At 45.0% G+C, this 24,443-nt stretch overlaps 2 protein-coding genes across 2 annotated transcripts in view; both read left to right on the top strand.

Annotated features, from left to right (window-relative positions):
- mus201 (rad2 superfamily protein mus201) overlaps window positions 1-24,443 on the top strand; it is a 480,107-nt gene that overhangs the window by 159,426 nt on the left and 296,238 nt on the right. The gene's annotated exons all lie outside the window — the stretch shown is intronic.
- On the top strand, window positions 4,139-10,319 carry LOC123757347 (uncharacterized). The gene is made up of 3 exons (XM_069323704.1): window positions 4,139-4,189; window positions 5,435-5,462; window positions 8,812-10,319. Exon 3 carries the CDS (start codon window positions 8,845-8,847, stop codon window positions 9,616-9,618), a length of 774 nt encoding a protein of 257 aa, XP_069179805.1. The 5' UTR covers window positions 4,139-4,189; window positions 5,435-5,462; window positions 8,812-8,844; the 3' UTR covers window positions 9,619-10,319.

The following is a 24,443-nucleotide window of genomic DNA, read 5'->3' on the forward strand; positions in this document are numbered from 1 at the left end:
CACACCCCAGAAGTGACTCGAACCCATACTCCCAGAAGCAACACAACTGGTAACTACAGGGCGCCTTAATCCGCTTGACCATCACGGCCGTCAAAGGAAGTGATAGCCGAGGCTATTTGAGCCACTTCCCCGACGGCAACTCGGATGGTAATCTTGGGCATAGCATTTCACCAAATCACCTCATTCTTTTGGGGCACACGTGAGGAACACAAATGCGAACAAGCCTGAATGGTCCCCAGGACTATATGCGAATGAAAACTCACACCCCAGAAGTGACTCGAACCCATACTCCCAGAAGCAACACAACTGGTAACTACAGGGCGCCTTAATCCGCTTGACCATCACGGCCGTCAAAGGAAGTGATAGCCGAGGCTATTTGAGCCACTTCCCCGACGGCAACTCGGATGGTAATCTTGGGCATAGCATTTCACCAAATCACCTCATTCTTTTGGGGCACACGTGAGGAACACAAATGCGAACAAGCCTGAATGGTCCCCAGGACTATATGCGAATGAAAACTCACACCCCAGAAGTGACTCGAACCCATACTCCCAGAAGCAACACAACTGGTAACTACAGGGCGCCTTAATCCGCTTGACCATCACGGCCGTCAAAGGAAGTGATAGCCGAGGCTATTTGAGCCACTTCCCCGACGGCAACTCGGATGGTAATCTTGGGCATAGCATTTCACCAAATCACCTCATTCTTTTGGGGCACACGTGAGGAACACAAATGCGAACAAGCCTGAATGGTCCCCAGGACTATATGCGAATGAAAACTCACACCCCAGAAGTGACTCGAACCCATACTCCCAGAAGCAACACAACTGGTAACTACAGGGCGCCTTAATCCGCTTGACCATCACGGCCGTCAAAGGAAGTGATAGCCGAGGCTATTTGAGCCACTTCCCCGACGGCAACTCGGATGGTAATCTTGGGCATTCTTCCTTTGACGGCCGTGATGGTCAAGCGGATTAAGGCGCCCTGTAGTTACCAGTTGTGTTGCTTCTGGGAGTATGGGTTCGAGTCACTTCTGGGGTGTGAGTTTTCATTCGCATATAGTCCTGGGGACCATTCAGGCTTGTTCGCATTTGTGTTCCTCACGTGTGCCCCAAAAGAATGAGGTGATTTGGTGAAATGCTATGCCCAAGATTACCATCCGAGTTGCCGTCGGGGAAGTGGCTCAAATAGCCTCGGCTATCACTTCCTTTGACGGCCGTGATGGTCAAGCGGATTAAGGCGCCCTGTAGTTACCAGTTGTGTTGCTTCTGGGAGTATGGGTTCGAGTCACTTCTGGGGTGTGAGTTTTCATTCGCATATAGTCCTGGGGACCATTCAGGCTTGTTCGCATTTGTGTTCCTCACGTGTGCCCCAAAAGAATGAGGTGATTTGGTGAAATGCTATGCCCAAGATTACCATCCGAGTTGCCGTCGGGGAAGTGGCTCAAATAGCCTCGGCTATCACTTCCTTTGACGGCCGTGATGGTCAAGCGGATTAAGGCGCCCTGTAGTTACCAGTTGTGTTGCTTCTGGGAGTATGGGTTCGAGTCACTTCTGGGGTGTGAGTTTTCATTCGCATATAGTCCTGGGGACCATTCAGGCTTGTTCGCATTTGTGTTCCTCACGTGTGCCCCAAAAGAATGAGGTGATTTGGTGAAATGCTATGCCCAAGATTACCATCCGAGTTGCCGTCGGGGAAGTGGCTCAAATAGCCTCGGCTATCACTTCCTTTGACGGCCGTGATGGTCAAGCGGATTAAGGCGCCCTGTAGTTACCAGTTGTGTTGCTTCTGGGAGTATGGGTTCGAGTCACTTCTGGGGTGTGAGTTTTCATTCGCATATAGTCCTGGGGACCATTCAGGCTTGTTCGCATTTGTGTTCCTCACGTGTGCCCCAAAAGAATGAGGTGATTTGGTGAAATGCTATGCCCAAGATTACCATCCGAGTTGCCGTCGGGGAAGTGGCTCAAATAGCCTCGGCTATCACTTCCTTTGACGGCCGTGATGGTCAAGCGGATTAAGGCGCCCTGTAGTTACCAGTTGTGTTGCTTCTGGGAGTATGGGTTCGAGTCACTTCTGGGGTGTGAGTTTTCATTCGCATATAGTCCTGGGGACCATTCAGGCTTGTTCGCATTTGTGTTCCTCACGTGTGCCCCAAAAGAATGAGGTGATTTGGTGAAATGCTATGCCCAAGATTACCATCCGAGTTGCCGTCGGGGAAGTGGCTCAAATAGCCTCGGCTATCACTTCCTTTGACGGCCGTGATGGTCAAGCGGATTAAGGCGCCCTGTAGTTACCAGTTGTGTTGCTTCTGGGAGTATGGGTTCGAGTCACTTCTGGGGTGTGAGTTTTCATTCGCATATAGTCCTGGGGACCATTCAGGCTTGTTCGCATTTGTGTTCCTCACGTGTGCCCCAAAAGAATGAGGTGATTTGGTGAAATGCTATGCCCAAGATTACCATCCGAGTTGCCGTCGGGGAAGTGGCTCAAATAGCCTCGGCTATCACTTCCTTTGACGGCCGTGATGGTCAAGCGGATTAAGGCGCCCTGTAGTTACCAGTTGTGTTGCTTCTGGGAGTATGGGTTCGAGTCACTTCTGGGGTGTGAGTTTTCATTCGCATATAGTCCTGGGGACCATTCAGGCTTGTTCGCATTTGTGTTCCTCACGTGTGCCCCAAAAGAATGAGGTGATTTGGTGAAATGCTATGCCCAAGATTACCATCCGAGTTGCCGTCGGGGAAGTGGCTCAAATAGCCTCGGCTATCACTTCCTTTGACGGCCGTGATGGTCAAGCGGATTAAGGCGCCCTGTAGTTACCAGTTGTGTTGCTTCTGGGAGTATGGGTTCGAGTCACTTCTGGGGTGTGAGTTTTCATTCATATATATATATATATATATATATATATATATATATATATATATATATATATATATATATATGTCGTACCTAGTAGCCAGAACTCACTTCTCAGCCTACTATGCAAGGCCCGATTTGCCTAATAAGCCAAGTTTTCATGAATTAATGTTTTTTCGTCTACCTAACCTACCTAACCTAACCTAACCTAGCTTTTTTTGGCTACCTAACCTAACCTTACCTATATATGTAGGTTAGGTTAGGTTAGGTAGGGTTGGTTAGGTTCGGTCATATATCTACGTTAATTTTAACTCCAATAAAAAAAAATTGACCTCATACATAGTGAAAAGGGTAGCTTTATCATTTCATAAGAAAAAAATTATAGTAAATATATTAATTCAGGAAAACTTGGCTTATTAGGCAAATCGGGCCTTGAATAGTAGGCTGAGAAGTGAGTTCTGGCTACTAGGTACGACATATATATATATATATATATATATATATATGTCGTACCTAGTAGCCAGAACGCACTTCTCAGCCTACTATGCAAGGCCCGATTTGCCTAATAAGCCAAGTTTTCATGAACTAATATATTTTCTCTAATTTTTTTCTTATGAAATAATAAAGCTACCCATTTCATTATGTATGAGGTCAATTTTTTTTTATTGGAGGTAAAATTAACTTAGATATATGACCGAACCTAACCAACCCTACCTAACCTAACCTAACGTATCTTTATAGGTTGGGTTAGGTTAGGTAGCCGAAAAAGTTGGGTTAGGTTAGGTTAGGTAGGTTAGGTAGTCGAAAAACAATTAATTCATGAAAACTTGGCTTATTAGTCAAATCGGGCCTTGCATAGTAGGCTGAGAAGTGAGTTCTGGCTACTAGGTACGACATATATATATATATATATATATATATATATATATATATATATATATATATATATATATATATATCGGTTGGGTTAGGCTAAGTTAGTTTGGGTCAATTTAGTTTAGGTTAGGTAAGGTTAGATAGTTTTTTTCTGTCTAGCAATGTATCTGTTATCATTTTATTAATTCCGCTAGAATTTACCTACTTAAAATTATCCGTTAGATTAAGGACCTGCCCGAAACGCTGCGCGTACTAGTGGCTTTACAAGAGTGTAAATTACCGTGCTATGTAGTCTCACAAACCCAATGTACTTTCTTGTATATAAATAAATAAATAAATAAATAAATAAATAAATAAGATAGGTTTTGTGAACGCCCCAGAGTACAGGTGGTGCCCTCAGGCGGCCACTGTGGGCAACACGCGCTTCTCCCTCCCGATGTAAACAAGACGCAGCTGATCACAGGGTGAGTTTATTTATGACTTTACAGCGCGTAGTTGTCTTCGTTGACTGAAGTCACGGTGACACTGATGTTACTAAACGCAGCGTGTATGCGTATCGGCCTTCACGGAGCACGTTAAGCGCGGGTAACGTGTAGAAGAAGCATGCCCACTAACCTATACATTCCCAGAGCGGGTGTCCGTAAGTCCTCCCTTGGGGGAGTTAAGCTCACTGGGAGGGAAATTAGCGGTCAGCGTCGGTAGTTTGGCTGACGGCGCCCTCGTCCAGCGTCACCACTGGCTTTCATAACGGTAAAGCAATTCTAGCCGTGAAATATACACACATTTGATAGCGGTTTGTTAAACGTGTCGTTTCCGCGCCAAGGCGTCGGTCGGTTACGTGCTGTAAGTGGTATCCTGTTTTCTATATTTTTTATATGGTGTACTATGATAATTTTCGTATATATTTTTTTTAATATATTTTTTTTATTTATATATACAAGAGTTCTTACATTGTTGTTAAGCCACTTGAACGCATATTGTTTCGGGCAAGTACTTAATCCTAATTTTCCCCAAGAATACGACCCGCCAAATTGTTTACCAACCTGATACCCATTTACTGCAAAGGCTACAGTTAAGGATTGGCGCCCAGTCAATCCTCCCCGGCCAGGATACGAACCCAGGCCACGGGGGCTGCTAGTTTTTGCGGGAAAATCTTCTCTTAATTACTTGTGATCTTTATTTTAATCAACTGTAATTATTTTAATTAACCGTTTACTTAACCATAGGATTCGAACCAATGTTCAGGGCTCAGAACCCAGCCACACACACACCCCTTTAGACCACTACAAGCTCTTACTCATTTTCTCGTTGGCACATTACATTAATGTGATTTATTTCTGCATTGTTGTTATTATTATTAGTATTAGTATATTATTTTAATCATTAAAGTTACCCCTTGAAGTTTGCAAGTTACAACTGCACTGTTTTCTGTAGTTATTATTTTATGTTAAGAATTTCGTGATTTCGTGAAATCGTGATTTGTGAAATAGCTTAGAAATATATTACACTGTGAGGTATACCCCGCTTATAGGAATATATTACACTGTGAGGTATACCCCGCTTATAAGAGTATATTACACAAAGAATTTATTTTTAGTCCTGTTATGAAAAGTTGGCTTTTCATTAATCCTATACTGTTTCTGCTTTCAAACTTTTTAAATTTTCATAATTGCATTCAATGTAGCCATTAAAAAACCTTTATGTTCTAGGTTATCTTGCACCCTACCTCAGTCTAAGGTAAGGTCATCTTGCACCCTACCTCAGTCTAAGGTAAGGTCATCGAGTATACTACTTCAGTCTAAGGTAAGGTCATCGTGTATACTACCTCAGTTTAAGGTAAGGTCATCGAGTATACTACCTCAGTTTAAGGTAAGGTCATCGAGTATACTACCTCAGTTTAAGGTAAGGTCATCGAGTATACTACCTCAGTTTAAGGTAAGGTCATCGAGTATACTACCTCAGTTTAAGGTAAGGTCATCGAGTATACTACCTCAGGCTAAGGTAAGGTCATCGAGTATGCTACCTCAGTCTAAGGTAAGGTCATCGAGTATACTACCTCAGGCTAAGGTAAGGTCATATAGTATGTTTCGTCTGACTTTTAAAGTCGCATTTAAGAACACAAGGAAAACGAACTACATTTCTTTTATGGTATACTAAAAATCAGCATCATGGATCATTTCGTTCATTTTATATATATATATATATATATATATATATATATATATATATATATATATATATATATAATATGTATATAATATGTATATTACATATATATATATATATATATATACATTGTTGTTAGGTAAAGTTAGGATGGGTTAGATTGGGTTAGGATTGGCTTGGTTTGGTTTGTTTAAGGAATAGTGATGATGGAGACAGGTCAACATTTCTGATATGCCTTCTGTGATCCTTTGTTTCCTATCCGTGAGGTATCTGTTCATCTCCCCGAGCAATGACACTATCTCTTCTTGAGCTTGTAAATGAGTCACCTTCCTGGAAGGTGTTGAATACTCTGGCCGTCTTGGGAGACGCAGTGTGTCTATCTCTCTCTCGATCTCGTTTTATAGCTGTCATCTTGTCATAAAATTCTGATTGGTTTGTTAGTGTGTGTGTGTGTGGGGGGGTGGGTGGGGGTGTAATCACCTTGTTGTACTCACCTAGTTGTGCTTGCGGGGGTTGAGCTTTGGCTGTTTGGTCCCGCCTCTCAACCGTCAATCAACTTGTGTACAGGTTCCTGAGCCTACTGGGCTCTATCATATCTACATTTGAAACTGTGTATGGAGTCAGCCTTCACCACATCACTGCCTAATACATTCCATCTGTTAACTACTCTGACACTGAAAAAGTTCTTTCTAACGTCACTGTGGCTCATTTGGATACTCAGTTTCCACTTGTGTCCCCTTGTTTGCGTACCACCCGTGTTAAATAATCCATCCTTGTCCACCCTATCAATTCCCCTGAGAAATTTGTATGTGGTGATCATGTCTCCCCGGGCTCTTCTGTCTTCCAAAGACGTGAGGTGTATTTCATGCAGCCTTTCCTCGTAACTCATGCCTCTTAGTTCTTTGACTGGCCTAGTGGCATACCTCTGAACTTTTTTCCAGCTTCGTCTTGTGCTTGACAAGGTACGGGCTCCATCCTGGGGCCGCATACTCCAGGATTGGCCTTACGTACGCGGTATACAAGGTTTTAAAGGATTCCTTACACAGGTTCCTGAAGGCTGTTCTGATATTAACCAGCCTCGCAGGTGTGTGTGTGAGAGGAAAACCATAGTACCTCGGTCTTCTCTCTCTCTTGCTTATATGGATCACAGTGTGACAGGTCGCATTTGTGTTCCTTCATCGAAAATGATATACTATTTTTAGAGAGAGAGAGAGAGGGAGAGAGTTGGAGAGAGAGAGAGAGAGAGAGAACTCGAGCCATGAAAGTGTTCACATCATTTTCTTTCTTGAGGATAGAGCGACGTCATCTCACAGATCCACGACGCTCATTGGACGAGTGAGAGACGTCCTCGTCCAATCAGCGTCGAGATGCACTTTAGTAAACAAACAACCCAGATGCATGATGGGAACCTTTCCCGGCTCGTATATCGGAGAATATTGTGCGGCTTTTTTCGGAAATTGTTGTCGACTTAGTATTTGTATTATACAACAAGGCTTCAGTTTAATTACAAACTACAACATGTTATAGAATTTGCTTAAGAATATGTAAGAATATGACTATACCGTCCATTCTCTCGACTTCTCACTCCGTCAAAAATGCAACAGTTTCCCCCTAACCAAAACGCGTACGAACCCAATCAACCCACTTAATTAACCTATGGAGGTTGATGAATAAAAAAGTCAATATGACGGTAATTTTCTTACTAATACGTCGCAATTTTAACGGATTGGTCAACTCCATATAAAGGTGGGGTGTATAATACGGAAGAGGTCGTTATATACACAACGTGGCTTCTGCTGGAACTGTGAGTATCGAGCTATGAGGAACCTAACCTCACACCACTTGAAGAGAAACGTGAACGACGGGACATGATAACGACATATAAAATCTCACGAGAAAACTGATAAGGTTAATTAAGATACTCAGTATAAGTATGGACCGTTGAGGCCAGATGAACCACAGGGATATATCGGAAGGAATTTTTTGTTAAGAGTAAGATTAGTGAACAAATTTAAATAAGGATAGAGAGGTGGAAGTATAGAGAAACCGTGTTGATAGTAGACTTATGAGGGACACAGCATGGTGGGGAGTAACAGTATTTCAAAACCCACTCATGATAAGGCGGGGCTTACGGGCTATTCATGCCCGTGCCACCTCTTGGGTGGCTTAATCTTTATCAATCAAATCAATAAGACGGGGCTTAGGAGTTTACGCTCGAACACACACACACACACACACACACACACACACACACACACACACACACACACACACACACACACACACACACACATACGCACAGGAGCCTCACGGCTCAGTGGACAGCAAGAGAGAAATATATGTAGCAAACATCATAGAGAAAAAAAAATAGATCGGTTAGAAAAGCCGGGGCCCAAGAGCTAATAGCTCGATTCTGCAGGCTTCATTATCAATAGATAGGATTATTTGTATTCATTTGACCTGTTGAATAATAATAATGTTGGTAATTAAATCAATACTGCTCTATAATAAATTTGTTGTTGTTAGAGATTCAGCTACTTGGAACACAAAGTTGCAAGTAGCACGGGCTATGGTGATCCCGTAGTGGACATATAATAATATTTATGGCAAACCTTTCAATAATAATGTTCCTAATTTTGTAACAAAAATTATTACATGGCATTATTAGTTTTATTGTTGAGTATTTTAGATATTTTGTTGTTAGTGTTTTAGGTGATGAATAGACCACACTCATCAGAAGATGAAGAGACCAGGACGTTTCGGTCCGTCCTGGACCATTAGCAAGTCTTGTGTCTGCACCTCCGACTTGATAATGACCCAGGACGGACCGAAACGTCGTCGTCTCATCCTCATCTTCTTCAAGTATGTGGTCTGATCATCAGATCATCAGCCACGTTACTGTGACTCATCGTCCGCACAGGTGGCACTGGACGTGTTATTCAACAGCCTGGTCATGCAAGGGAACGATGAGGACGTGTATTTAGGCGTGCAAGGTGGCCAGGCTTCCTCCTTCTTCAGCTGGCGACCGCAGAGTGGTTCCCGCCTCGTCCCACACAACTACAACTACCTCATGTTCAGCGACATGAGCAGGGTAGTTCACTTCGAGGATTACATGACCACGCTCCAGAACGACACTCTGATCCCCAACGGCACGAATGGCAGTCGTTTCCTGTCGCACCTCAACTTCGGAGACGACCCGCTACTCTGCTTCGGCGTCTCCTGCCCGGATCAGCACAATAGGTACGGCAACTTTAGCTTCACAATTGGGGTGAACCGTCTACTGAGCCATCTAGCGAGTCAGGGAGCACTTCATGTATACTTCTTAGAGGTGATGGAGTTTACGAAAACCAGCGTGTCGAGGATTATGTTGTCTACGAATCCTTCAAACCCGTACCGGCTGCCTCTGTACGACGCCAGCACCGTCGGAGGGCCGTGGTACAGAGACCAGTTCGGCAACAACTACCACTCCCACACCACCAGGAGGTTCAACAACGCTGGCCTCAATCAGCACAACGAACTGGAGTTCGTACTGCATCTGTACCCCGCGCAGTACCATAAGCTTTACGAGGTGTTGATGGTAGAGGCGGTTGACCACAACAAAGCCAATCACCCTAGCTACCGCAGGTGTGTGAAGCACCGCTCAGGTCCTGGTGGCCTAGACAAGAGGTGCCCGACTCCCTGGTCGCGCCAGGTCGCTGAGGAGTATCTCCGCCAGCTTCAAGACTAAGACAACTTTAAGGCAGTCTGCCTCGTGAAGTTCGCCTGTGTTCTTCTTGGTGCGGGCTTCCACGCGGCGGGAAAGCCACAGCGGTTGGGTAGTTTAGTAACTTGTGCAAAATCGGTTTCAATTGTGGGAATTAGTGACGTTTCTCTCTCTCTCTCTCTCTCTCTCTCTCTCTCTCTCTCTCTCTCTCTCTCTCTCTCTCTCTCTCTCTCTCTCTCTCTCTCTCTCTCTCTCTCTCTCTCTCTTTCTCTCTCTCTCTCTCTCTCTCCCTCTCTCTCCCCCCCCCCTCAGCTTGTAATGAACGGAATAATGGTCATTATATAATAGTGAAGATTGTGGGTAGTTGAGGTAATTAAGGTGTGGTCAAGCTGACTACCTGGTCATTAACTATTACCCCCCTACTGGGGGGGGGGGGGATATGTTAGTACTACTGTGTGTTTAACAATGTCTCAACTTCAGTGTATAAGAATACAAAGAATGTTTTGGTTACCCACTAATACATATGTCTTTTTAGCTCTGTAAGAATATTGTAAATACGACTTTGTGTTTTAATCTTTAAACTCTCGTCAAGAAATTGTTAAATAAGAATTAAATTATACTATGACACTCTTACACAAAAAGTAACATAGTTAAATACATATTTATCTAGTTACATAATCAGAAACAAGTTTGTAAGAAATAAAATATAAATACTAATTAAGAAAGGGCATTTTTTTAATAAATTTAATTTAATCTGTTAGGTCACCATTTTAGTTATAACTTGACATCATTAACCTCATATATTATTATTCTGTATTAATTATGTAATTTATGTGTGTGTGTTAATGGCGGCCAATAGCGCAGTGGCCTACGTCCTGAGCTCGCAACCTCGGGCGGGCCAGAGAGAGAGGGAGACTTTTGGGCAACGTTTTCGGCTGATACCTCTGTTCACCTAGCAGCTAAATTAGGTACCCCGGGAGTTAGGCAACTGTTGTGGGTGGCATCACTTCGAACAGGCTAACAGATTTCCTGCTCCCCAACAACGGAAAATTATAAATTTTGCGTTGATATTGAAATGTATTGTATTATAATGTATTTCTCATCGTTTAAAGTTAGCGTGCAACAAAGGTGAAGTTGAATTAGATCTTGGTATCCCCATCTCTGTCAAAACTGTATTGGACCAAACACTCAAGTCTGATAGGAAAGAAATTACTGATTCCCAACGACCTGAAAGTACTAGTATTAGAAGCTATGATTTGTTCAGATCTGAAACCTATATCTATGGGCAGCACAAAACGTCCACCAGACTGTGCGACACAGTGGTTGCCAGGATCAGGTTGGGTTACCGTTACCTGTGGCAGGTGGCTGCAGGTGACGGGTCTCCCAATCCTGAGCACTCCAGGTGCAAACTCTGTGAGCAGGAACTGGGGCATGATCTCTCTCACTACATCACCGAATGCCCAGTTATTAGACCTTTCAGACCAGTTGGCATAAGGTACCTGGAGCTTTGCAATTACTTTATTCACTCTCGTATTCTTGAAGATATCCTCACAGTGTACCCAAAATTTGCCAGTGCAGACTGCATATCACATGCCTCTGTATGACTAACCATCCTGTGTGATGGGGATTTTTCTTAGCATCACCTAGTTAGCTTTTTTGACACACTGTACTCCCCTTCATATAGCCTAGGGTAGCTGCACTAATGCAGATGTACCTCATGTATTAAAGAAAACTCATCGTTTAAATAGTGGTCAATTTATGAGTCTTTTTTTTTCTGGAATGAGATGTATTTGTTGTAGGTCATGAGTACCATAGTGTGAGTAGTGACTACAAGGACAATAATGTGGTGACCTCATAAATGAGTATCACAAGTGATGACGGATATTTTGGTGTATTCCTGTAATACTCTAAAAATACACCATACCGGTTACAGGCGTGTATATACGTGTATGGTATAATATTAGCCAGCACTAATGGTGGTCAATATATTCTCTCATGTATTTATATTGGTGATCCAAGATCACCGCAAGGGTAACAATGTACCATTTAATTGCCAAAATGGTACAGTGTTACCAATTTGGTAACAATCCCTCATCCCAATTTGGACACTGTCCTTATGCCGCCCATTGTACCTTTTTGTAGTATATATATTGTACCTTTGTACCTTTATATAAATAATATAATTACTCTAAATGCTCGTCAATATCCATAGAAAATGGGTTTCCAAATACCTTTGTTGACAAATGTCAAAACCGCACTATTTTTTTTTTTAGGGACTAGGCTTCTCGGATTGCTTCCTCGCTCCCACGTGTGTAACTCATAGCTGTACCTCATGTGACGTAGACTCTGTATACTATGTATACTCTGTAGACTGTATACTCCCTCACACGCGCACACATTAGGACAGAAGCTGAATGGTCCGTGTATCCGAGTTTGCTACTCTGAAGGAAAATGTATTTTTTGACTGACTGGTTTGCGTGACTGTATAACTGTGTATGTAGCTGTATTTGTGTCTGTCATTATGACTGTCCGTGAGTGACACAAACTGTCAAAGACTGGACAACACGATTCAATACCAGTAATAATAATTTGTATTATCAGAATTGTTTTTGTTTTGATAATGTTTTTGTTACAATTAATACTTACAAATACATTGCTGGTATCACAAAACTTGTTTTTTTTGTACATTTATGTTAATTACATTTGATTGATGATTGAGCGACTCGTTTTTTTGATTTACAATTGTCTATAGTTGTGTCGGGTCTTGCCCTCACTTTCTTGAGATGATTTCGGGGCTTTAGTGTCCCCGTGGCCCGGTCCTCGACCAGGCCTCCACCCCCCAGGAAGCAGCCCGTGATAGCTGACTAACTCCCAGGTACCTATTTACTGCTAAGTAACAGGGGCATTTAGGGTGAAAGAAACTTTGCCCATTTGTTTCTGCCTCGTGCGGGAATCGAACCCGCGCCACAGAATTACGAGTCCTGCACGCTATCCACCAGGCTACGAGGCCCACTGTGAAACATTGAATTCTGGAATTCTGAAACATTGAATTACCCGAGGCCCACCTTCACCTCATCACAATCACCGGCATCACAATCACCATTATCAGTCACCACAATCACTATCATAATTCAATCACTGGCAATAAAATCACCACAATCACCCTCATCACAACACAATCACCACAATAAAAACCCACAATTACAATCGCCATCACAATCAAAACCATCCCACTCACCATCATTACAGAGAGCATCACCATTTACCACTTACAATCACCGGCATATTTACAATCGGAGATCATACGCCATCTCCACTATCGTTACAATCACCACAATCACTCTAGTTACCACCATTACAATCACCATCCTCACTACCACCATTCGAATCACCATCAAGACCGTTACTGTTGTCTCCATTGCTGATAATATAAACTTGCAACAGAAGCAACAGATATGCAATACTTTAACAAAAAAATTGCAAGAGAAGAGACCCCAAACAAGGACAATTACATGAAAATTCTCGACAAAAACATTAAACGAAAAAAAAGAGATAACTCTTCCACTCCAATATTGACTTTTTTTCTGCACCAAAGCTGCCGGGCTGTGTTACACTATGTTGGTCTGTGTTGCACTATGTTGGGCTGTGTTACACTATGTTGGTCTGTGTTGCACTATGTTGGGCTGTGTTACACTATGTTGGGCTGTGTTGCACTATGTTGGGCTGTGTTACACTATGTTGGGCTGTGTTGCACTATGTTGGGCTGTGTTACACTATGTTGGGCTGTGTTGCACTATGTTGGGCTGTGTTGCACTATGTTGGGCTGTGTTACACTATGTTGGGCTGTGTTACACTATGTTGGGCTGTGTTACACTATGTTGGTCTGTGTTGCACTATGTTGGGCTGTGTTGCACTATGTTGGGCTGTGTTACACTATGTTGGTCTGTGTTGCACTATGTTGGGCTGTGTTGCACTATGTTGGGCTGTGTTACACTATGTTGGGCTGTGTTACACTATGTTGGGCTGTGTTACACTATGTTGGGCTGTGTTACACTATGTTGGTCTGTGTTGCACTATGTTGGGCTGTGTTACACTATGTTGGGCTGTGTTACACTATGTTGGGCTGTGTTACACTATTTTGGGCTGTGTTACACTATGTTGGGCTGTGTTACACTATGTTGGGCTGTGTTACACGATGTTGGGCTGTGTTACACTATGTTGGGCTGTGTTACACTATGTTGGGCTGTGTTACACTATGTTGGGCTGTGTTACACTATGTTGGGCTAGGTTGCACTATGTTGGGTTAGGTTGCCCTATGTTGGGTTAGGTTGCCCTATGTTGGGTTAGGTTGCCCTATGTTGGGCTAGGTTGCCCTATGTTGGGCTAGGTTGCCCTATGTTGGGCTATGTTGCACTATGTTGGGCTATGTTGCACTATGTTGGGCTATGTTGCACTATATTGGGCTATGTTTCACTATGTTGGGCTATGTTTCACTATGTTGGGCTAGGTTGCACTATGTTGGGCTAGTGTAACACGGGTTTGGGTCCCTCTCTCTTTTCTTCCTTCTACTCCCTCTACCCGTATTCTTACTTATTATTCTCTACCAAGGGACTCCAAAACTTTTACCAAAGCCAACTCCACGCCACGTGGTCCTAAGACGATTGACCGACTTAGGATTCTACACCCAGTATGACGTGACCTAAGCTCTGAACAAAACCCTAGAGTCACCTCTGCTGCCACCACCAGACCAGTAAAAGAAGAGCAATGATCGAGGTCTGGATCGATCACGCTAATTAATCAACCTAGGGGCTTGATCCCCAATATAAACGATGACCTTGAGTGTGGAATAAATTACACGGTAATGATAATTCCGATTCGATGTTAGAATCGGCGCCCAATGCAACTCTGCCTCGTGTGGACCACGTGACCAGGACAAGTATACACATAAAACACATGGAAACAATAAAATGCAAAAATATTAACAAATTTAATTTATTAAAAGAAAAACTAAAACAAAATCTAAAAATGTTCACTCCCTATCACTTTAACACTCCCTACTTGACCTGAGTGGCAAATGAGACTATTTCTATACTTAACAATAACAACTATACCTTGGGCGACCAGCTAGATGTCTTGGCTGGTCTTGGGGAGAGGTAAGATGTTTGACCTCTCCCAGCTGCTTCCGTGACCACACTGATTTCTTCCTTGTCTGGTCTCCCCCAGACAGAACATTGTATCCTTCCGCCTAGTCAAAGTTCTACCAAGTTACTAGCAAGGTTTAAGTTATAACAATTAACCTCTGTTGTACTTAATTAATCCAGACTGGTTGAATTATTTTACTGAATTAAATTACAAACATCTAACGGCAGAGCTGTTCCCGATCACAAAAATGGTTATTAAAACTTTGAGAAATATTAGACATGTCAACCCTGCTGACCTATGACCGCCGGTCACTCCGCTTTAGAAGTTAGATCTGATTCGTGACGTCACTGATGGTGACTTAAACTCAATAATTAGAATACTCTTGATATTGTATCCAGTACTATTATACAATACAATTTTAATGCAAAATGAATAAAGGCTAATTTTCTCTAAATTACTGAATACTATTGGATGATTCATTATACGCAGCTATGAACAAAGCGTCGGTTATTTCCACCGCGAATTCCCCTGGGGGTCAGGTCACCATGCGGCTCAGCTTCCCATTCTCTTTTGTCGATAAACCACTCTGGATAATTCTTACAACAGCCTAGTTTGTTACACTAGGTTTCACTATGTTGGGTTAGGTTTCACTATGTTGGGCTAGGTTGCACTATGTTGGGCGAGGTTTCACTATGTTGGGCTAGGTTGCACTATGTTGGGCTAGGTTGCACTATGTTTGGCTATCTTGCACTATGTTGGGTTATGTTGCCTCGGGTGGTTAGATGAGTTATATTGGTTCGTAATCTTGTGGTATAGCCAATTACCTCATAATCAGCCCTCATACCTCACCTCATAGTCTGTCCCTCATACCCCCCATGTGCTAGTCTATCCTCATATACTCTTAGTGTCATCCTCCTCATAACTATCTAATTACCTCCCTCTTTTGGTTAACCTAAAGCACTATAGCAATGTTTGGCTGCCTCATATAAATACAATCGTTACGAAATGTAGTTAGTCCACTCAAGTGTCGATGAGTATATTGTACGTGGTGATCATGTCTCCTCTGGTTGTTATAGGCGATTAGGACGCCTATCATTATCATCCCACGTCCTTATCGTGGGATGATAAAACAACCTAAAGTCGTCTAGTTTAATACTTGAGAGCTTCTTCGGTTCAGGGATCTGGAGGGTAAAGTTCTTGAGTTTGATAAGTGGCTTCCGTGCGTGCGCGCGTGTGTGTGTGTGTGTGTGTGTGTGTGTGTGTGTGTGTGTGTGTGTGTGTGTTTGTGTGTGTGTGTGTGTGTGTGTGTGTCGTTTGCACGTATGTACTTCCCTAGTTACTTAGTTGTGCTTGCGGGGGTTGAGCTCTGGCTATTTGGTCCCGCCTCTCAACCGTCAATCAACTGGTGTACAGGTTCCTGAGCCTACTGGGCTCTATCATATCTACATTTGAAACTGTGTATGGAGTCAGCCTTCACCACATCACTGCCTAACGCTAACTTCCTAACGTGTGTGTGTGTGTGTGTGTGTGTGTGTGTGTGTGTGTGTGTGTGTGTGTGTGTGTGTGTGTGTGTGTGTGTGTGTGTGTGTGTGTGTATATGTGTGTGTGTATGTGTGTGTGTGTGTGTGTATATGTGTGTGTGCAGGTCTAAAAATAAGCCAGACGGGGGGGAAAGTGATAACCAAACGCCTTAGACCATTAAACGGGTTAGTTGCCCCTCTGGCCGCATGACGCAGGTGGCCGGCCAGGCGGGGTGCGGTCTCTCCTGCGGTCCTCTCTCACTACAGAGGCCTCTACAGCTGTATCCCCCCCTCTCCCCACTCTTCTCTCTCCTTCTAGAGAGGAAATTAGACACGTGCCCCCCCCCCTCACTCTATGGGTGGGGGGAAGGGACGAAACATCTATATCCCCCCCCCCTTCCCCTGTTTCATCTTCCTGTCTATACACCTGTCAGACACGACAGGTGTGAAATTGACGGGGGGGGGGGGAGGGGAAACTGCTGTCTACACACCTGTCAGACGCGACAGGTGTGAAACTGACGGGGGGAGGGCAGACTGCTGTCTACACACCTGTCAGACGCGACAGGTGTGAAACTGACGGGGGGAGGGGAAACTGCTGTCTACACATATAACAGAAAACAGCTACCGTCTCGCACTGTCCAGGTTAATTCATACTTCACTGTTACTAGTTGCTATGATAATATCATCACTGTAACCCTGTCACTGTACCACCGCTACAAGCACTGTATACGGAAACTCTTCGTAATTTATTGTTATCTGAGGTCGTCTTGTGGGATATGGTCCACTCCGATGACCTGGACGCTAGTCGTATCTTAAGCAGTGCCAGAGGATAGGTGATAGACTAATTGTCCTGTTTTTAGTCAAAGAATAGGAGATCAACCAGGTGTGACTCATACGTCAGGCTGCGAGCAGCCGCGTCCAACAGCCTGGTTGATCAGTCCGGCAACCAGGAGGCCTGGTCGACGACCGGGCCGCGGGGACGCTAAGCCCCGGAAGCACCTCAAGGTAACCTCAAGATAGACTATTTGTTCTTCTCTTATGTGTTAGAGGATACGATTCAAAGTGTATTTCTTCGTCTAGGATTCCTAACCTGTTGTTTGTAAGCCTCGCTGTGCTCCTCTGCTTGCAATCACTTGCAATGAGAGTGCCTCTCAGATACACTCAGAAATTGCACTCGAGTATAATATTTATAATAGACATAGTATTTTTTTTCAAACTGTAGGTCAGTTTGGGTAAAATGTCGAAATCGCCGTTTTCCTTAATGGTCAAATTTCCTTATAAAATTACTAAATTCTTCAATTACGTGGAATCACCATAAATTACGCTAAAATATAGCAATAGATCATAATATTTTAAATATCCATCATATTTTTAAAACTGCAGGACAATTCATGTAAAATGCGAAAAATCTCCATTTTTCCTTATGGTAAAATTTCCTTATAAAATCAAATTTAAAATGTCAGATATATACAATCACACTCAATTATGCTACACTGCAACACTCAAGTAAAATATTTTAAATATTCATACTATTTTCCAAACTGCCGGCCAATTTGTGTAGAATAAAATAATTCTCCATTTTCCCTTACGGAACATTTCCTTATAAAATTACGAAATTTAAAATTTGAAATAAATGCCATCACCTTCAATTACGCTCACCAATAGCATTCAACTAGAAAATTGTGGGTATCCACTATATTTATCAATCTGGAGGTCAGTTTGCGTAAAATGCGAAAAAATCTACGTTTTCTGTGTTACGGCCCTCTCGGGACGCAACGGGGTTCTTACTCTGATGTAGTTAGAGGAAGATATATATCCGGCCCCAAGCCAGTAGAGGCTATCAAGGGATGCGATCCATGACGCAAGTAACTTAAAGGGAGTAGGGAAAGAAAGGTAAGAACTTAAATATAATATAATATAACCTTCACCATTTAAATATATAAAAGTAAAACGTACACAAGGGGGAGGGGTATTAACACTTTACAAAGGGGATCAACACTGTAGTCTTCTGCTGGAGACTATGGATCCTCGAAGCTAGGTGCTGAGTCCGCGGTGCTTTCTTCGTGGCCTCAAGACGTGTCCTCGGAGAACGTCGAGCCTACCCTGGCCACAGGTCAGCCACAACACAGGTCCACTGGGGGCACCGTCGTGGAGGCCGTCAACCACACGTCCAGCAGGTCTGCTGGCAGGTACTGAGCCACCAAGGCTGGTACGGCCACTCCACGAACGATAAAAGGGGTACGCCCTAGACAGGAGTCTCGTGTGATATCACCAATCACCCTCCTGTCCTCAATACCCCAGTGGATTATCGTCTCCAACCGTCGGTCCCGGGTAAATCCTTCCACTGCCACTCCACTGGCAGGCTTAACACACCACAGTGTTCTTCCGGGGGGACGACGTCACAACAGCTGCAGCAAACTTCACTGTATGGAGACTGGCTGCCTCGGGTAGACTGACTCCACCTTCAACACAGTGGTCCCAGGTCGGCTCTGTAAGCAGACACGTCATTAATAACCGGGACACTAATACACCACACTCACAGGCTCAGATACAAACGCCCGACATATCCACTCCCTAGATGGCGCTGTCGTCGGAGCACCACCTCACCAGAGGTCAGGAGCGGCGGTGTTGAGCGCTGAACCAGACTGGAAACTGGTCCTCGAGGCCAGTACACGCTGTCCTCACCAGGTGTCGTCGTCCGTTTGGCGGGGTTTTCGGGAGCTGACCCACAGATGGCGTGGTTGTCACTGCTCCCGGCTCGGACGCTGGATCGGGTTCGTAACACCTCCCCACCAAAAAGAATTTGGTTTGGGGTTCTATAAAAAGAAACACAAACCAAATTAGTACGACGACACAACTCCAAATGGACTTACTTATACTATGAACTAGAGTGATGAGGCTGTCTTGTCCACAACTTTTCTACTGAGAAACCCTGGCCCAAAGGGAGCTTGAAAATGGAAGGCAATGATCTGCCTGACGTAATCTTCCACGTCTCCACTGCGATGTCAAGCAGGGGCATCATCTCACATCTCTCGAGTACGGATTGGTTTCGACACGATCTGGGGTGACTCGACACTTCTCTGCGTCGAGGCACCGATGACGGCTGATCACAGACGGCATTTCTGGTACCGGTCCGGTGGTCCTTCAGGGAGACAGGAACCTGGAATACAGGGGACTGATAATTCAGAGTGATAGCGACCGCGAGTAAAACAGTACTTACAGCATACTCTACTAGGTCCACACCTAGTCCCAACGGGGCTGTTCGTACGTCGCAGGTGGCATTCGCTCTGTCACCGTCAGGTCGACCAGCGTCCTGCATAACGCTGTGTTGAGGCTCAGCAATCACACGGGGGGGTGTCAACCTGCCGGAAACAGTCACTCATTTTATCATCTGTCGTACCTCCTGTATCTACTATCAGCTTCCAGGTCCCTTCTTCAACTGCAACACTTGCAGTGCAAATCTCTAATCCCAGGGACCTCTTCTCGATGTTCACGGGAGCCATCATCCTTCGGGTCGTCCACTGATCCTTACTGAGAACACAGAGAACACATAGGAGAACAAAACAAAATACTGCTAAGAAACATGGGGTCAATTGAGGGATATGCTTCCCGAGCCAGTCATGTCCATAGCCGGCAACATCCACTAGCCTGGCTTGGACCGAAGAGGGCACTAGACCTTTAGAACATGCCTCACATACCTCTGACGTCTGGGGAATCTCTGGCTGGTCCACTACACGCTGTAACTTGCCATACCGCAAGCACACCTCAGCCTTCGCTCCAGACTCGTTGGTATCCGTGGGTGTCTGCACACGAGGCCTCTCTTCTAGCTCAGGTACTTCTGCCTTCTTAACCTCATGTTCCTTGTCGAGAGAATCAGGAGACACTGCTAGATAACTGTCGATCTGCGGGGGAGAGGACAAATTAGACATGTTCAAATCCGGGTCTGTCTTTACCTGGACATTACCATTGCCTGTTACCTCAGACCGTGCTGTTCCGGTAGACTCGTCCGCTTTCTTGGGATGATTGGTGCTCCAATCGGTCACCAGGTCGTTGGCTAGTACCACGTCAATCCCAGCCACAGGGAGGGTATCGACTACTGCCAACTCACAGGTGCCACTGAAGTAAGGCGAGTCGAGATGTACTGGCACTAAGGGGGCGATATACTGCGTTCTCGGAAACCCAACCAGGATAACCTCTGGTCTCCCATCCACGCTTACTCCCTCGGGTAACGAGCTCTTCACGATCAGGGACTGGGCTGCTCCACTATCTCTGAGCACTACAATTGATCTACCAGTATGATCACTTGTTACATACCCGGTTGAAGTGTGAGGGGCCAACAAACTTGGTCCTTCCTGCGTCGTCGTAGACTGGTTTCCTACTGGTGATGTAACACAGCTCATCAACATCACCTCCCTTCGTGCGCTGCCACCTCTTCTGCCTCGGCACCTAGCAGCTATGTGCCCTTTCTGCCCACAAGTCCAGCACACCATGTTCCTCCTCGGACTACGGTGTTTCGGACTACTAGGACTTGTTCTTCGAGGGCTACCTGGGGGCGTCTTCTTAGCACTTTGTGGGACGGGTCTTTCTTCTTCGTCGTGAGGTCTGTCAAACCGGCGCTGGTAATTCCTCGGGACGTACTTAGCAGACGGCCTATGAGTCAGGATATACTCTTCAGCCATGGTGGCTGCTGCACTCAAGGTCTCTACCTGCTGTTCCTCTAAGTACGTCTTCAGGTCTACAGACAAACAATCCTTGAAGTCCTCGAGCAGAATCAGCTGCTCGAGGTCTGCCTTGGTCTCCACCTTCCGAGAGGCACACCATTCCTGGAAAAGTCGCTCCTTGATCGTGGCGAATTCGGTGAAAGTGTGCTCCGAGGTCTTCTTCAGGTTTCTGAACTTTTGCCTATATGCCTCAGGTACCAATTGGTACGCCATGAGCACCACTTTCTTCACCATATCGTAATCGCCGGAGTCGTCAAGGGATAACGTAGAGTAGGCGATTTGGGCCTTCCCAGTCAAAACTGACTATCATGATGGCCCAATTCTCCCTTGGCCACTCCAAAGAGGCAGCGACTTTCTCGAAGGCTGCGAAGAACTTCGAAACTTCTCTCTCGTTGAATTTGGGGACCATTTTGATATTCCTTACCGGATCGAAACCGCTTACTCCAGTTTGTCTCTGTCCAGCGCCTAGTCGTAATACTTCTAGTTCATGTTGTCTCTGTCTTTCTTTTTCTTCTCTTTCTCGTTCTTCTCTCTCTCGTCTCTCTTCTCTTTCTCGTTCTTCTCGTTCTCTTTCTCGTTCTTCTCTCTCTCGTCTCTCTTCTCTTTCTCGTTCTTCTCTCTCTCGTTTCTCTTCTCTTTCTCGTTCTTCTCTCTCTCGTTTATCTTCTAATTCTAGACGCCTCATCGCCAATTCCTTTTCTTTCATCTCCATTTCTTTATTTTTCATCTCCACTTCTTTCTCTTTTAATTCTCGTTCTACTTCTAACTTCTTCCACTCTATCTCGCGATTGATCTCTAGGGCACGCATTTTGACTGTTAGGAAGCTGATATTAAGCTCACCTGCATCACTGTCAATGTCACTGCCCTTATCCTCCTTTCCTGTGGAAGCTATTTCCTCACCTTCCCTTGTACTAGGAGTCTCGCCTTCCTGTTTCTCTTCTGCCTTCAGGTGCCGGTGAACCTTGGACAAGATCTCCACACGGGAATCACTGGCACGGATCTTGATCTCCAGGTAGGCGCTCACTAGTACAAGTTCCGGTTTGCTCAGATACTTTAATCTGGCAAGACAGTCCACTCTGTTCAGAAAAGCCTGAACATCGTCCAGATCATCGATGGTAGCTTTGTCTGCCATTGTCACAGATGGAACACTTTGCACTTAACACACTGCTTACACGTTAGCACTTAACACACCGAGCACTGTTCTACGCCAATATTGCACCAAACACTGCACTTGCCAATATTGCACGTAATCACTCCGGGCACCGCACTACCCAATATTGCACTGAGTCCAAGCGAACACTTCGCTCTACAATATTGCACTGAATCACTGAGCACCGCACTACTCAATATTGCACTTAATCGCTTAATCACAGCGAGCACCGCACTGCACAATATCGCACTTAGTCACTCTGAGCACCGCACAGGACGTATAACGTCACAATCGTCGCACACAGGGGGAATTATATACAGGGATTACGCCACTTCACCACCCCTGTCAAACATACTTAACAAGGGGACGGATCCCGCTGGGGATGCCAATTATGTTACGGCCCTCTCGGGACGCAACGGGGTTCTTACTCTGATGTAGTTAGAGGAAGATATATATCCGGCCCCAAGCCAGTAGAGGCTATCAAGGGATGCGATCCATGACGCAAGTAACTTAAAGGGAGTAGGGAAAGAAAGGTAAGAACTTAATATAATATAATATAACCTTCACCATTTAAATATATAAAAGTAAAACGTACACAAGGGGGAGGGGTATTAACACTTTACAAAGGGGATCAACACTGTAGTCTTCTGCTGGAGACTATGGATCCTCGAAGCTAGGTGCTGAGTCCGCGGTGCTTTCTTCGTGGCCTCAAGACGTGTCCTCGGAGAACGTCGAGCCTACCCTGGCCACAGGTCAGCCACAACACAGGTCCACTGGGGGCACCGTCGTGGAGGCCGTCAACCACACGTCCAGCAGGTCTGCTGGCAGGTACTGAGCCACCAAGGCTGGTACGGCCACTCCACGAACGATAAAAGGGGTACGCCCTAGACAGGAGTCTCGTGTGATATCACCAATCACCCTCCTGTCCTCAATACCCCAGTGGATTATCGTCTCCAACCGTCGGTCCCGGGTAAATCCTTCCACTGCCACTCCACTGGCAGGCTTAACACACCACAGTGTTCTTCCGGGGGGACGACGTCACAACAGCTGCAGCAAACTTCACTGTATGGAGACTGGCTGCCTCGGGTAGACTGACTCCACCTTCAACACAGTGGTCCCAGGTCGGCTCTGTAAGCAGACACGTCATTAATAACCGGGACACTAATACACCACACTCACAGGCTCAGATACAAACGCCCGACATATCCACTCCCTAGATGGCGCTGTCGTCGGAGCACCACCTCACCAGAGGTCAGGAGCGGCGGTGTTGAGCGCTGAACCAGACTGGAAACTGGTCCTCGAGGCCAGTACACGCTGTCCTCACCAGGTGTCGTCGTCCGTTTGGCGGGGTTTTCGGGAGCTGACCCACAGATGGCGTGGTTGTCACTGCTCCCGGCTCGGACGCTGGATCGGGTTCGTAACATTCTGTCATTGTCAAATTTCCTAAAATTACTGGCAAGCATTTTCAAGCGTGGATATAGGAAATTTTGCTGTATATAGGACCCGGAAAACCGTTTTGTCCAAGTTTCTGAAGCATACCCGGGTGTTGACCAGTATATTCCATATGCTGCTGATGTTATTCAGTCAATGTGGGCTTCTGGCATCAGGTTTTGGGGTTACGTCCACTCCCAGGTCTTTCTCGTTTTCTGATTGAAGAACTTTTGTCTTATACTGATGTATTAGTCTTCACACTCCTCTTCCAATCGCCATAACTTTGCATTTGGCTGGGTTAAATTCTAGCAGCCATTTTTCAGACCACTTTTCTGTGTGTGTGCGTGTGGAGAGTGGCGGGGCGTGGGATGCTGGCGTCATCTCCGTGTGACGTCGCCATCTTCTCAAGCAGGTTGGACAAAAACACTTTCTTGGAATGATCGTGTTTCGTATTTTCTTTCTGGGGAAGAGCGATTGTCAGAGGCTCATGGGCGCGTCTGCTTTTTTGCTGTTAGGTGTTTCTTGAGTGTGTGGGGTGTGTGTGTGGGTGCTGTGAGGCGAAGTGTTACAGGTTTTACCTGTACGAAGTTTCAAGGGGTGCCCTTACTTCCGGAGTACGTTAACAGTGCTGTTAAACCACACATACAACATACATCACATCCTCACTACACCACACCACCACCCTCACCACGCCCCAAGAAGGTGTAGATACAGATGATGACAAAGAAGATTCGAAATCTCGCATAGAAATAGAAATAGATACAGAAATCTAACATCCGTCATGATAGTGGGCGATCCGGACACCTTTTTCTCAAAGACTGACAACATGATAAATCAAATATTAATTCAAATCCAACGAGAAATCGGAAATGAATTGCGTGTAAG

The sequence above is a fragment of the Procambarus clarkii genome, chromosome 13 (genome assembly GCF_040958095.1).
Source record: "Procambarus clarkii isolate CNS0578487 chromosome 13, FALCON_Pclarkii_2.0, whole genome shotgun sequence".
In the NCBI taxonomy this organism is placed as follows: domain Eukaryota; kingdom Metazoa; phylum Arthropoda; class Malacostraca; order Decapoda; family Cambaridae; genus Procambarus; species Procambarus clarkii.